Consider the following 15905-nt stretch of genomic DNA (forward strand, 5'->3'; position numbering starts at 1 on the left):
CACAAGCTGCAGGTATTAATAAGACCCGGCACAGCCAAATAAATAAATATTTTTTTTAACTGTTATTTAAACTGTTACTGTAGTGTGTATAATATAATGTATATAATATAATATACATTGGGTAATATGCACAAACCCAAATAATTTTAATATACATATATACACCCTTGTGATCACCACCCAAATAAAAGTATAGAACATTTCTAGCACCTCTGAGGGCACCCTTGTGGCCTCTCCCAGTCTGTGCTCCTTTCCCCTAGATAACCATTATTTTAATTTCTATTACAATCGATGGGCTTTTTTCTGTTCCTGATAACATAAATATAACCATACAGTATTTATACTTTTGTCTTTGGCTTTTCTTTCTTTCAATTTACATCTGTAAAATTCATCCATGAGTTGTGAAATAATCTTGTACATGTTTTCTAATGGTCAAATGAGTTCATCTCTCTCAGAAGATACACACTTAGCAGAAGCTGAATGGCTATGTCATAGGGTGTGTGTGTGTTAAGTCGTTCAGTCATGTCCAACTCCTTGCGACCCCATGGACTATAGCCCACCAGGCCTCCCTGTCTATGGAATTCTCCAGGCAAGAACAGTGGAGTGGATTGCTAGTCCCTTCTCCAGAGGTGTCATAAGGTAGGTGGATATTTTTCAAAGGATTTTACCAACTTACATTCCCATCAGCAATGTATGATAGTTCCAATTGCACCACTGTCTTGCTAACTTATTATCATTCCTTTTAATTTTAGGCATTCTGTTGGGTATATAGTGCTGTCTCATTGTGGTTTTAATTTCTGTTTCCCTGGGGAATTTTTATGTTGAACACCTGTTCATAAACTTACTGGCCAGTTAGAAATTCTCACTCGAGAAGTGCCTGTTCAAGCTTGTATCTGTTATTGTATTGTATGTTGTTTTTCTATGAAAGACATTTCAGGCAAAATAAATATTTAGAGCATGGGGCTGCTTGGAGTGTAGGAGCAAGGTAGGAAGGAGGTGTTGAGAGCTAATGTTATCACTGTTTTGCAAATAAACTTAGAGAAGCTAAATAAATGCCCAAGTAAGTGGCAGAGCCAGGATTTGAATGCAGGCTCCCATGTCTGTGCTTTTTTTTTTCTTTCAGCTCTATTGAAGTATAATTGACAACATTTTAATGTATTCAGAGTGTCACAATGTGATGAATGATAAGTGTGTATACATTGTGAAAGGATTCTCACCAAGTTAATTAACACATTCATTACCTCACATATTTACCTTTTTTTTTTTCTTTTCAATGTTTGTTCTCTTAACCACTGTGGTATACTTTCTGTATCAGTCATAAGATCTTAAGGGGAAAGAAACCTTAGCAATTATCTGTTCTGATCTTTGCAAGTTTTTTCTTTTTTGAAAGACAATTAAAATATTTTCATTTTATCATGGTAAAATGTACATAATGTAAAAGTTGCCATCTTAACCATTTTTAAGTGTACAGTTCAGTGGCATTAAGTATATCACATTGTTACACAACCATCACCACTATTCATTTCTACAAAAAATTTTTTCAGTTTGAGAAATAATTGACATACAATCACTGTATAAGTTTAAAGCATACAACATGATAGTTTAATTTACATATATTGTGTACAATAGGTTCAGCTAACCTTCATCCTCTCTTATTGATACAATAAAAAGAATAAAGGAAAAAATTATCCTTGTGAAAAGAACTCTTAGGATTTACTCTCAACAGTTTTGCTGTATATCATCACAATAGTTAGCTGTATTCATTATGCTATATATTATATCCCTAGTATGTATTTATCTTATATCTAGAAATTTGTAGCTTTTGTCTCCAGAACTTTTTAATCATATCATATTAAAACTCTGTACCTATTAAATAACTCCCAACCTCCTCGCCCCACAGGCCTGGTAACCACCATTGTTGTTGTTCAATTGCTCAGTCGTGTCTGATTCTTTGAGAACCCATGGACTGTAGCACGCCAGGCTTCCCTGTCCTTCACTCTCTCTCAGAGTTTGCTCAAACTCATGACCACTGAGTCAGTGATGCCATCCAACCATCTCATCCTCTTTCGCCCCCTTCTCCTCTTGCCCTCAATCTTTCCAAGCATTAGGGTCTTTTCCAGTGAGTCAGTTCTTTGCATCAGGTGGCTAAAGTATTGGAGCTTCAGCTTTAGCATCAGTCCTTCCAATGAATATTCAGGGTTGATTTCCCTTAGGATTGACTGATTTGATCTCCTTGCATGCAGTCCAAGGGACTCTCAAGAGTCTTCTCCAGCACCACAGTTTGTAAGCATCAATTCTTTGGCACTCAGCCCTCTTTATGGTCCAGCTCTCACATCTACACATGACTACTGGAGAAACCATAACTTCGACTATATAGAGCTTTGTCAGTGAAGTGATTTCTCTGGTTTGCAATATGCTGTTTAGGTTTGTCATAGCTTTTCTTCCAAGGAGCAGGCGTCTTAATTTCCTGGCTGCAGTCACTGTCCTCAGTGATTTTGGAGCCCAAGAAAATAAAGTCTGTCACTGTTTCCATTTTTTTCCCCATCTGTTTGCCATGAAGTGATGTGACCAGATGCCATGATCTTTGTGTTTGAATGTTCAGTTTTAAGCCAGCTTTTTCACTCTCCTCTTTCACCTTCATCAAGAAGCTCTTTAGTTTCTTTCTGCTTTCTGTCATTAGGGTGGTGTCATCTGCCTCCCTGGGTTACTAATATTTCTCCCAGCAGTCTTGATTCCAGCTTTTGTGAGTCATCCAGCCTGGCATTTCACATGATACATTCTAAGTATAAGTTAAATAAGCAGGGTGACAGTATACAGCCTTGACATACTCCATTCCCAATTTTGAACCAGTCCATTGTTCCATGTCCAGGTCTAACTGATACTTCTTGACCTGAATACAGGCTTCAGGAGACAGGCAGGATGGTCTGGGATTCCCATCTCTTCAAGAATTTTCCACAATTTATCGTGATCCACACAGTCAAAGGCTTTAACATAGTCATTGAAGCAGAAGTAGATGTTTTTCTGGAATTTCCTTGTTTTGTCTATGATCCCATGGATGTTGGCAATTTGATCTCTGGTTCCTTTGCCTTTTCTAAACCCAGCTTGGATGTCTGGAAGGTCTCGGTTCACCTACTGCTGAAACCTGGCTTGAAGGATTTTGAGCATTACTGTGCTAGCATGTGAAATGAGTGCAGCTGTGGTAGTTTGAACGTTCTTTGGCATTGCCCTTCTTTGGGATTGGAATGAAAACTGACCTTTCCCAGTCCTGTAGTTATTGCTGAGTTTTCCAAATTTTCTGGCATATTGAGTGTAGCACTTAAGAACATCATCTTTTAGCATTTGAAATAACCACCATTATACTTTGTTAAATAAACTGTCCTAGGTACCTCGTTTAAGAATAAAAAAATATTTGTAGTTTTGCTTTTGTTCACCTAGCATAATGTCTGCAAGGATTGTCAATATTGTGGCATTTGTTTTTCTTTTCTTCTCTTCCTTCCTTCCCTCTTTTCTTTTTTTATTAATAGCCATTTGAATGGGAGTGAATAGAAAAAGGAGTACATCAAGGCTGTATATTGTCACCCTGCTTATTTAACTTATATGCAGAGTATATCATGAGAAACGCTGGGCTGGAAGAACCACAAGATGGAATCAAGATTGCCAGGAGAAATATCAATAACCTCAGATATGCAGATGACACACCGCCCTTATGGCAGAAAGTGAGGAAAAACTAAAGAGACTCTTGATGAAAGTAAAAAAGGAGAGTGAAAAAGTTGGCTTAAAGCTCAACTTTCAGAAAACTAAGATCATGGCATCTGGTCCCATCACTTCATGGGAAATAGATAGGGAAACAGTGGCTGACTATTTTGGGGGGCTCCGAAATCACTGCAGATGGTGATTGCAGCCATGAAATTAAAAGACGCTTACTCCTTGGAAGGAAAGTTATGACCAACCTAGACAGCATATTAAAAAGCAGAGACATTATTTTGTCAACAAAGGTCCGTCTAGTCAAGGCTGTGGTTTTTCCAGTAGTCGTGTGTGTATGTGAGAGTTGGCCTATAAAGAAAGCTGAGCGCCGAAGAATTGATGCTCTTGAACTGCGGTGTTGGAGAAGACTCTTGAGAGTCTCTTGGACTGCAAGGAGATCCAACCAGTCCATCCTAAAGGAGATCAGTCCTGGGTGTTCATTGGAGGGACTGATGTTGAAGTTAAAACTCCAGTACTTTGGCCACCTCATGCGAAGAGCTGACTCATTTGAAAAAACCCTGATGCTGGGAAAGATTGAGGGCAGGAGGAGAAGGGGACGACAGAGGATGAGATGGTTGGATGGCATCACCAACGCAATGGACATGGGTTTGCGTGCACTCCGGGAGTTGGTGATGGACAGGGAGGCCTGGCGTGCTGCGGTTCATGGGGTTGCAAAGAGTCGGACACAACTGAGTGACTGAACTGAACTGAATGGGAGTGAAGTATTTTGATTACATTTCTCTAATGATTAATGATATTGAGCATCTTTTTCATGTGCTTATTGACACATCTTCTTTGCAGAATGTCTATTCATTTTTTACTCTGATTGTTTTTCTTGTTGTTTCATTTTAGGAGTTCTGTGTGTATTGTAGATGTTAATAGATAGGTGATTTTCCCATTCTGTGAGTTGCCTTTTGATGTGAGTTGTCTATTAATGTCCTTTGATGCACAAACTTTTAAAATTTTGAAGAAGCTCAATTTGTCTAATTTTGTTGCCTGTGCTTTTGGTGTCATATCCAATAAGTCATTGCCAAGTCCAATTCAGTGAAGCTTTTTCTGTATGTTTTCTTCTGAGTTTTTTTTTTTTTTTTTTCCACTTTAGGTCTTACAGTTAGATCTTTGATTCATTTTAAGTTTATTTTTGGATATGGTTTTAGGTAAGAATTCAAATTCATTCTTTCATGTTTGAATATCTGGGTTTCTCAACACCATTTATTGAAATGACTGCCCTTTCCCTATTGAATAGTCTTTGCATCCTTGTCAAAAATCATTTGGCCATGTCTGTGAAGATTTCTAGACTTTGTCTTCTTTTGGTCTGTTTGTTGTCTCTATGCTAGTACCACATTGTTTTGAAGCTTTGTAGTAAGTTTGAAATTAGAAAGTGTGAGTCTTCCAACTTTGTTCTATTTCAAGATTGTTTTGGCTATTTGAGCTTCCTTGAGCTTCCATATGAATTTTAGGATGGATTTTCTATTTTGGCCAAAAAATCATTGAAATTTTGATAGGAGTTGCATTAAATCTGTAGATCAATATAGTATTTACATCTTAACAATATTAAGTGTTCCAGTCCATGAACATGGAGTGTCTGTGCATTTATTTATATCTTCTTTAATTTCTTTCAACAGTGTTTTGTAGTTTTCATTGTAGAAGCTTTTCACCTCTTTAGTTAATTCCTAAGTTTGTATTATTTTTGATGCTGTTGTAAATGAAATTGTTTGACAATTTCTTTTTCAGATTTTTATCTTAGTGTACAGAAATAAAAATGATTTTTGTGTTTTTGTTTTGTATTGAAATTCACTGTGTTTTTTTTTTAAGTTCTGACAGTAGTGTGTGGAACCTTTGTATCTACATATGAGACTTTGTCCTCTGCAGATAGGGATAAATTTACTTCTTCTTTTCTAATTTTGGTGCTTTTTTTTTTTTCCTTGCTTAATTTCCCCAATAGAGTTTCTGATCCTGTGCTGAATTTAAGTGGCTGAAGTGGGCATCCTTTTTTGTTCTTTAAGCTTTCATTTTATAGATGTGGAAATATAGGCCCAGAGAGGGACATTTACTCACCCAAAGTTACACAGCAAGTTCATAGCCAAGTAGGAACTGGTACCCAAATCTCAACTTCTGGTCCAGCATTTTTTCCTTTATATTTGTGTTGTTGTTTAGTCACTAAGTCATGTCCAACTTTTTTGAGACCCCATGAACTATAGCTCACCAAGCTCCTCTGTCCATGGGATTTCCCAGTCAATAATACTGGAGTGGGTTGCCATTTCCTTCTCCATGGAATCTTCCCAACCTAGGGATCAAACATCTATCTCCTGCATTGGCAGGCAGGTTCTTTACCACTGAGCCACCAGGGAAACCTTGTCTTCATTTTGGGTTGCCAAAATTAGGGATTGCTTGTTATGGAAAGGAGGCAACATGAGTCTCTTATTTATTCTAAGTTCACTTAGAATATTTTCATATCAGTTATTCATAATAAATAATAATCTTGAGGATAAATTTTAGTATTATGGGGTTTTCTGCTATTTTGATGTCACTCTGATCTTTTTCATCTAATGTATGTAACCTAAATATTTGCTTATGTTTCAGAATGTCATTATTTTTCTTTGTATTTCTTCAGCGCAGTTACAATTGGAACTGATATGTTGGAATTGGACTGCCATATCACAAAAGATGAGCAAGTTGTAGTGTCACATGATGAGAACCTAAAGAGATCAACAGGGATCAATGTCAACATCTCTGATCTCAAGTACTGTGTAAGTAAAAATGCATGATAAACTAATAACTAATAGGTATTTTAATATGATTTTTTTAAATGGTAAGTGCCAGATAGCGCTTCAGTAAATAAGAAGAAAAGTTAAAGATTAATGAATGTCAAAGGAACCTTAAAGAACTATTCTGACTTCCAGTGAGCATTTGCATTCATTGCATACATTTGAAGACTTATTTTGATAAATATTTCAACAAAATTACTGAAATGCTCAAATATAAAACTACTGAAGTTCAACTTGTTGCAAATATTCTACAATTTATTTGATTCAGATTATATATATGAACTAGTTTTAGTCTTTGGGAATAGGAAAAAACCCTTAAAAAAATCTGATTTTAGTAGTTTATATGGTCATTATAGTAAACTGATAAATGGAAGAAAAACAATGCCTAATTCTACCAGCTAAGGAAAACTTCTGTCAACAGGATACTATCTGTATATATACTCTGAATGTCTTTTATATGGTTGTATTCTCATTGTATATTATTTATATTGTATTTTTAAATACTCTAACATTATGGCATGAGTACAGTTTTTTCCTTTTTTTTAATAACTTTTGTTCCTTAGAAGAGTTATATCCACACAAAACTAAACAGAATATGTAGAGATTTCCCAAATACTTACTGCCCTAGCACAGGTACAGCCTCCCTCGACTATCAGCATCCTGCTCGCTAGTGGCACATTTGTTACAGTTGATGAGCCTATACTGACACGTCATCACCACCCAGAGTTCATAGCTTGCATTAGGATTCACTCTCCATGTTGTGTATTCTATAGGTTTTGATATGACATGCATGAAAATAACTTGTATCCGCTAATATGATGTTATACAGCATAGTTTCCCTGTCCTAAAAATTATCTGTCCTCTGGCTATTCATCCTTCCTGCTCCCCAACTCCTGACAATGACTGGTCGTTTTATTGTCTCTATAGTTTTGTTTTTTCCAAAGTATCATACAGTTGGAATCATACATTATTTAGCTTTTTCAGATTCTATGCTTATTTTTCATAAACATTTCAAAGGACTGAAGTTATTATACTGAGTGGATATATTGTTATTTTTAACCATTACAATTTGCTGGGTATTTGAATTAGTTCTGCTTTCACCATTAGAAATAACATTGCCCTGAACATCTATTTATATGTGTGTAAAGATAAAGTTTTGTAAAGATAAAATTTTCTCTATATTTGAAATTATTTCCTGGTACTTCGCTGATGGTCCAGGGGTTAAGACTTCAGCTTCCAGTGCGAGAGTGTGGGTTCAATCCCTGGTTGGAAAGCTGGCATCCTACATGCCTTGCATCCAAATAAACTAATATTGAACTGATATTGTAATAAATCAATAAAGACTTTAAAAATAGTCCACATTAAAAAAATTTTTTTTAATAAATAAAATTATTTCACCAAATTAGCTCTCAGGCTTCCCTGGCAGCTCAGAGAGTAAAGAATCTCCTGCAATGCCGGAGACCTGGGTTTGATCCCTGGATTGGGAAGATCCCCTGGAGAAGGAAATGGCAACCCACTCTAGTGTACTTGCCTGGAGAATTCCATGAACAGAGGAACCTGACAGGCTGTAGTACATGGGGTTGCAGAGAGTCAGACATGGCTGAGTGACTAATGCACACACTCGAATTAACTCTCAGCAGGGAAATTATTGGGTAAAAAATTAGGAATATTATAGTTGTGGGTTTTTTGGCCATGTGACTTGTGAGATCTTAGTTCCCTGAACAATGATTGAACCCAGGACCTCGAGGCAGAAACACAGAGTCCTAACCAGTGGGATCACCAGGGAATTCCCGATAGTTTCTTAAAATATATTGAAAGTTGCTGTTGCCAGCTTGGTTTTTAAAAGTGTTTAAAGACTTTTTCTATCTGATATTAAAAGAATTTCCATTTTGCCACACCCTTACCATTTTGGGACACTATAATTAAAGAATTTCCTGATTTGCTAGATTAAATTTTAATTAGCATTTCCTTATTAATGAGTTTGAAGATTTTTTCTTTGTGATTTTTTTTCCCTTTGAATTGTCTATTGCTGATATTTTTCTACTGAGATCTTTGTGTATTTATTATTGACAAATGGTTTGTATCAGTGCAGATTTCCTGTAGGTCATGAAAGTCAGTAATTATACGGTCAATTTGCTGCCAGGGCTGTTCTGCTAAAGAGTTTACTATATAAACATTTGTAGATTTCATTTTTATATTTTTCAAAGAAGCAAATCTTTATGTCTTAATGTAAGATGCTAAAATGCTTTTTATTTTTTGAGAGTTAACTTTTTTCAATCATATCTTTTAAAGGAACTCCCACCTTACCTTGGCAAACTGGATGTCTCATTTCAAAAAGGTAATAATTTACATTTGCAGACAAAATGTTTACACTAGCATATTCATTTATGAATATACTAAGTGTATTCATTTATGCTGAGAATTAGAAATACATGTGTATTAACTTGATAAGAAGTTCTAACTAAAAGTCTTTCCCTCAAAGCTTGTTTGCATAGGCCTACAAATCTGAAATCTTGATGGATATCTAAACCTGAGGTGATGATGCCCAAAGATTTATTAACTGACTCATTCTATCTAAATTTAGTTCATTTAAGTCTGAATATTAATTATGAGAAACCCAGATATTATTAGGGATACGTTCTTCAAATTTTAGAATATTACTGTAACTTATAGTAAATAATCCATCATAAATAAGAAGAATAAATGAAAAAAAAATTAAAGGGACCCCTTTCAGATCCTTGCCGATTCTGTAATTTTATCATTCTATGTTTTTTAGCTACTCCATATTTTAAATCAGTAAGAGAATTCCGTTAGTCAAATAAACCATCCATTTCCTAGTCATCTTCCTTTTCTAATCAGCAACATAGTGGTTTTTTTTCTTTTGAGGGAACATTTCCCTCAAAGAGACATGTCCCTTGGTCCAATGTGTTAGTTACATTAGGATGGAAAACACACCACCTCGAGTTACAGGTGCTGAGCTCCCTTCCCTTGACAATTCAACCTCATGTTTTGAGTGATTCACATGTAACTCAGGAAAACTGCATGATGTTCTTGTCATGGTCCTTGGTAAAGCTTGCGTATAGTTGAAACCTTGGTTAAATGTCAAGGATCTGTTGATACTAATTTTCAAGAAGACCTGTAACCACTCTGTGAGCTAAACTTCACATTGGCCAGTATAATTTCTCCTTGATTGAGAAACCTTGTTGTTGCTGTTGTTCATCACTAAGTCATGTCCATCTCTTTGCGACCCCATGAAAAAACCTTAGAGAGCCAAATAAAAATCAGAAACCTGTTTGCATGGGCTATCTCTACAGGACGTTTCAATGTGATGTTTGTGGGGGGTTTTTTGACTTTGCTTCCAAGTAAGTATCATTAAGCCTTTGCTGATTTGATGAAACACCTTTCATTCTTATAATTAGTAGGATTATAACTTGCAAAGCTGTTCAGTACTGGTGTCAATTGTGGACTTGGAAAAATTAAGAAAACTTCCTAAGTGAAGTTTTTCCCAAGTTTTCCTTTGTAGAGAGCAAAGCCAAAGCCTCACAAAGTTTATAAGATGCTTATAAAAAAATTTTTTTTTCCCCTGGTTTTATATCTCCCAAATAAGTCATAAAACTTTTGAATGGGAAGAGACCTTTGAAATCATCTAACCCTGTCTCCTCTTGTTACAGAAAGTAAACTGAATCCTAAATGTGTAAATTTCCTTGATTAAGGTCATATAACAAGAAAATGACAGACCTGGGACTAGAAATTAGGTCTTCTCCTTACCAGGCCAGTGTTCAGCTATCTATACTGCCCCTGTAGCTACGGAGTCCCTTCAAATCGCATGTTAGTAGCAATGACATGTACTCTCAGATTTATTGATTAACAATAATTATCCTTCGTTCATATTGTAGTCAAGTCATATCATAATTAGCTTAAAGGCTGTGCCTCAAACGTGAGGTTTTTTTGTATTTGAAACAGATACATATGGTACTGTAAAAACTTGACTCAGATTAGGCAGAAAGTTGTTCAGTTTTTTTCTTCTTCTATTCCCCTGTTGGAATTGTTGTTTGCTTCAAATACTGGAGGAAGGGAGAGAAAGAAAAAGGGAGAGAGGGAATCAACTCTCAAAGGAATACAGGTTTTAGGCCTCTTACTTTCTTTGTGGTTCACAACTGAAGTGAAGAAGAATTGAGTGTTTTGTTTTGTATCAAGGTGCTTTGATGTACCACAGGCTACATTAAAAAGTAAACTTAAGGAACATGAAAATGTGTTAACCAAAGGGTTTATTTTTATCTGTCCTGCTTATTTGAAAATAACCTCTTTTCCATGAAAAATACATAGTTTGGATCTAGATTTGACTGTAGTGATCTGTTTCAGAGTTCTAGTATGCTCTAGAGCCACTTCATGTGTTCCATCAACCAGCACATCCTATGGCACACTCTGAATCTAGCGTTCATGTTTTCATGTTGTTTTCCTCTTTCCCTTTTGGTAGTATTTCCCCACTAGTTAATCTCTGCCTGAACAATACTGGGGACAAACTTCTTCCTCCAACTCTTTATTCTGTGCTGACTGAGTCATCTAATTTAAATATCTTCACATCACTTTAGCACACATTTTCTTAGCATATTTTCATTTCCCGGTTTCCCTCCCACTATTTGATTCAGTATTACCCTTATTGTGTAATGTGTCATGTTGCTTTCCCAAAGTTAGTTTTGTCTGACCTTTTTCTAAGTTGATCCTTGCATACATCTTACTTAGGTGTGAATAGCTATTGCCTATTGTAATTCTTTCAACTGTGAAATTAGTTTTTCCACATTGAATAAGCTAACAAAAATTTAGCTAGAATGGAGTTGCCTAAATAGAGCTTTCTATACTGATAGAAATGTCCTACATTTGTACTGTCCGATATAATAGTCAATAGCCACATGTGACTGTTGAGTACTTGAAATGTGGTTAGTATACCCAAGTAACTGAATTTTAAATTTTATTTCATTTTATTTATTTATTTATTGCCACACCATGCAGTATGGGGAAATCTTAGTTCCCCCACCAAGGGTGGAACCCACACCCCCTGTAATAAAACGGCAGAATTTTAAACCAGTGGGCCACCAGGGAAGTTCTCTATTTCATCTTAATTTAAATAGCCCCATGTGGCCAGTGGCTGCCATATTGGACTGTATAAATAGAACATCACGTTCAGACTTTTTAAATTATAAGTAACAGAGACCAGTTTATACTAGCTTAAGGGGGAAAAAAAGACATTTATTTTTACCATTAACTCTCTAGGATATGGTGGATCATCCTAGAGAGGATCATAATTAAACATTATGGGATCCTTGGGCACATAAAAGGACTCTTTTGCTTTATTCTATTGTTCTGCTTCTCTTGGGTCTTCTTTTACTATAGATGGATTTGGGGCATATGGTAGGAATATGATCACTGACAACTATAAATTCACATCCTGCCTGTACTATGACCCCTACCTTTACTGTGACCATACTTATAAAAGGTCCTAGAGAAAGGCACTGATTGGCTAGACTTGGGTCACGTGTCCATCTTGAACTATTCATGTGGATAAAGGGACAGGCTGTTACAATTGGCCAGACCTAGGTCATTTGCCTACTTGTGAGAGTGAGTGAGGAGAAGGTCCTGTTTTTGACAGCCCAATCAAAACAATTTGGAATTCAGGAGATGCAATTTTCCTAAGGAAGGAACGCTGCTGGTTAGATAAAAACTATAGCTAGATTTTTGTATATTAACATAATTAATTTTTATAGTTCAGTTCTGAGTCTAAGTCCAAACTCTTTGAGTTATCAGTACTAGAAATCCATCTGAAAATAGTTTAAGAGAAGTTTACAAGAATAATTTATTGTTTTCTCATAACTAAAAAGTCTAGAGGTTATATGCCTTCAAACATAACTGATTCCAGTTGCTCAAGCAATAATTTGTCTGTCTCTTATTTCCATTTCTTCGTTCCATTTTCATCATATTAGTTTTGTTCTCAAGCACATCTTCTTCACATAAAAATGGACCTCTGATAAGTTCAAAAGTACAGGATCTGTTTTAGGCAACATCTCCTGTGGTCCATATTTTTAGAGACAAAGCCGAATGATTAACAGTCCCATCAGAATGACCCAGAGCCCCATCTGAATTATAAAGCATAGTAAAAAGGCAGTAAGAATAGAATACAGAACAGACAAAATGATAACATATTTTTTCTTTTTTTAAATTTTCCCATTCCCATGCTGCTTTTCACACGAGCCTGTGTTTTTAAAAGTTTTAGAACTTAGACTCAAATTACTTTTTTTGATATGCTTGCTTGTTTTGGTTTGCTGTACAATAAGGATGAAATAAAGGATCTTTCACAATTTTGTTATTCACGCATTAGTGGAATTGAAGTTTCAGATGGAAGGGGAAATTTTATAATAGTTATATAGAATGTATATATATTATATAAGTAATTAGAGCAAATGGAACTAAGGAAAGAATAAAATAACCCTCAGAAAATAAAAAGAATGATTAAAAATCCTCTTCTGATTTTTCATGACTCAGTTTTTGTTGAATAACTGCATTGATATAATTCTTCAACCCATTACTGAATTAGTATCCATTTCCCTTGCCTAACCATATTATTCACAGTCTCTGAAAAATTCACTGATGATATCATAGCAAAATTTTAGAAACAATCTCAGTTTCCAGTAGTAAGGTCTATAGGAGGAAAAATTTTTTTCTTTTTTTTTTTTTTTTTTTATTTTTTTCTTCTATTCTTTTAGTTTCTCATCTGGACTCTGTAACAAAAAAGATTAACACGAGAAAAACAGAAGTTTATTAATGTGTATGTGTCATGGAGGAAACTCAGGGATGAATACTCAAAGGTGTGGGTAGAACTTGAGTTTATATAGCATCTTAAACAAGCAAAAAAAATTCAGTAAATTTTCAGAGAAGTGACAAGACAAAGGAAAAAAGGACTTTGAATGTCTAGAGTGGCAAATGGTGGGAAGGTAAATATGGGTGGTTGATGGAATATAAAGACTAATCAGTAGTTTGTTATATAGAGTCCTTTGGTGCTGATAAGGGTCGAGGGTTGTTGCTTATGTTTTGCACAGTTTAGTCTTGTTTTTAGGCAGATAGAGGACGGGCATAGAGAACTTTTCTTGTATCTGCTTCTTCTCAATTGCCTTTGCTTCAGAAGATTCCTTATGCCAAAATGGTATATTTTGGAGTGACAGATTATGTTATCCTTCAAGGAGAATGGTTAAATTTTAAGCTCTTAAATTTATTTAAAATAATAATTGCAGGATAGGCTCCATGGATTCTATCAATGTAAATATCATGGTCATGATATCATACTACAGTTTTGCTGAAGGTTACCATTGGGGAATCTGGGTAAACCCTGCATAAATCTCTATATTGTTCCTTAAAACTACATGTGAATCTACGGTTATCTCAAAAAATATAATGGAAAACTTATAATCATAAATACAATATACTAACATTTATTTTTACCTATGTGAAAAGATCAAGTTAAAACCTGAAGGGACACTATATTATAACATCATTAGATTATGTATAGGAAAAAAAGAGGAGAGAAAGTACACCAAATGGTCTCAATGGTTATATCTAAATTGTTGGATTTCTAGATGATTTTTTTTCTTCTTTATACTTTGCATCATTTTGTAAATGTCCTGTTGTGACTGCATACTCTTAACTTTTCTAATCATCAAAAAAGTGATCTTTTAAAAATACATTTAAAAATCTTGCTTTCTCAGCATGCCAATGTGAAGGAAAAGATAACCGAATTCCATTACTGAAGGAAGTTTTTGAGGCCTTTCCTAACACTCCCATTAACATCGATATCAAAGTCAACAACAATTTGCTGATTAAGAAGGTACTTAAGGCATTGCCTCCTCTGAACGTGTTGCAATCCTATTTCACGAACTAAATACGGCTAGAGCAGGTGCCTACATAGATTGATAATGTTCAAGGAAATGTGATACTCTAGGGACCAGCATTGTTTTAAATACTACCCTGGTAGAAGAGATCACTCTACTGTAGGAAAGCCTGTTTTCAGAGTGACTTGTCATGTCTCAGTCATGGATAAGCGTGAGCTCCTGTGAACCCCCATGGCTGTGGCATTTATGTAATTAACTTCTTCCAGTTTCACTTGTTTCATTTGTACTTAGTTTATGTCCAGTTGTTAAACAGTTGTATTCTATTAGATAAATCATATAATGGTAGATGTAATTTCTTGTACTTTATGAAATAATCTGAATGTAATGATCAGTTCTTTCAAAATTTTATGCTATGCACCAACAGATAGTTGTAACACATTTTATAAGTAAAATCATGTAAGTGGATTTACAAAGAGTCACATGAATAAAATTTTGGATTTTCACATGTAGGTTTCAGAGTTGGTGAAGCAGTACAGACGAGAACACATAACAGTGTGGGGTAATGCCAGCTATGAAATTGTAGAAAAGTGCTACAAAGAGGTAAGCTTCAAAAACAATACAGGATGGAAAAAAAAAAAAAGATACAAAATGATCTGTCTTTGTTGTTGTTGTATGTCTATAAAAGTTAAGTAATTACAGTCATAATTTTTTAAAAATATCTTATTTCATAGCCTTGATACAAAGACAGATAGTATTGGATGGAAGTAGCTAACCAGAAGTTTACTAATAGACATAATGAATTTATAGATAATAGATTTAGTAGATAATGGACCTTGCAGTTAAGTTCATTATGATTGGACTGGCTCACAGAATTATTATTTTCACATGATAATATTAGTTGTTTGCCAACATGTTATTCATTTTATTATTTATATATGTGTGTCTTTTAGTGTCTGGTTTTTGTGAGGTAATCAAAATTTTTTGCATAATTTTGAATGAAGGAAAGTATTTAGTCCTTCAACTTTACAACTCAAGCTTTCCTTTACATTACTTCCCAAATAGAGTTAAATCATGGTTATCCGGTTCAATTCAGTTCAGTTCAGTCGCTCAGTCGTGTCTGACTCTTTGCTACCCCATGGACTACAGCACGCCCAGGCCTCCCTGTCTACCACCAACTCCGAGTTTACTCAAACTCATGTCCATTGACTTGGTGATGCCATCCAACCATCTCATCCTCTGTCGTCCCCTTCTTCAGTCTTTCCCAGCATCAGGGTCTTTTCAAATGAGTCAGCTCTTTGCATCAGGTGGCCAAAGTATTGGAATTTCAGCTTCAACATCAGTCCTTCCAATGAATATTCAGGACTGATTTCCTTTAGGATGGACAGTAAGAAAAGATTATCAGGTAGCATATTGAATTACAGCCATCCACCAATTGAAATGTTTCTGTGTGAAGAAAATATATCTATAAAAATTGGATATATTTTGAAATGGTATACTAAGCCTCTACAAGCAAATT

General features: G+C 35.3%; 1 protein-coding gene across 1 annotated transcript in view; it reads left to right on the forward strand.

Moving 5' to 3' along the window:
• The window catches only part of GDPD1 (glycerophosphodiester phosphodiesterase domain containing 1), a 49305-nt gene that overhangs the window by 23349 nt on the left and 10051 nt on the right, over positions 1-15905 (forward strand). Inside the window, exons 3-6 of the mRNA XM_005693113.3 lie at positions 6359-6494; positions 8805-8850; positions 14267-14385; positions 14900-14989. Of these exons, the coding sequence (XP_005693170.1) occupies positions 6359-6494; positions 8805-8850; positions 14267-14385; positions 14900-14989 (391 nt within the window). The remainder of the gene's footprint in view (positions 1-6358; positions 6495-8804; positions 8851-14266; positions 14386-14899; positions 14990-15905) is intronic.

This window comes from Capra hircus, chromosome 19, assembly GCF_001704415.2.
Source record: "Capra hircus breed San Clemente chromosome 19, ASM170441v1, whole genome shotgun sequence".
Taxonomy (NCBI): Eukaryota; Metazoa; Chordata; class Mammalia; order Artiodactyla; family Bovidae; genus Capra; species Capra hircus.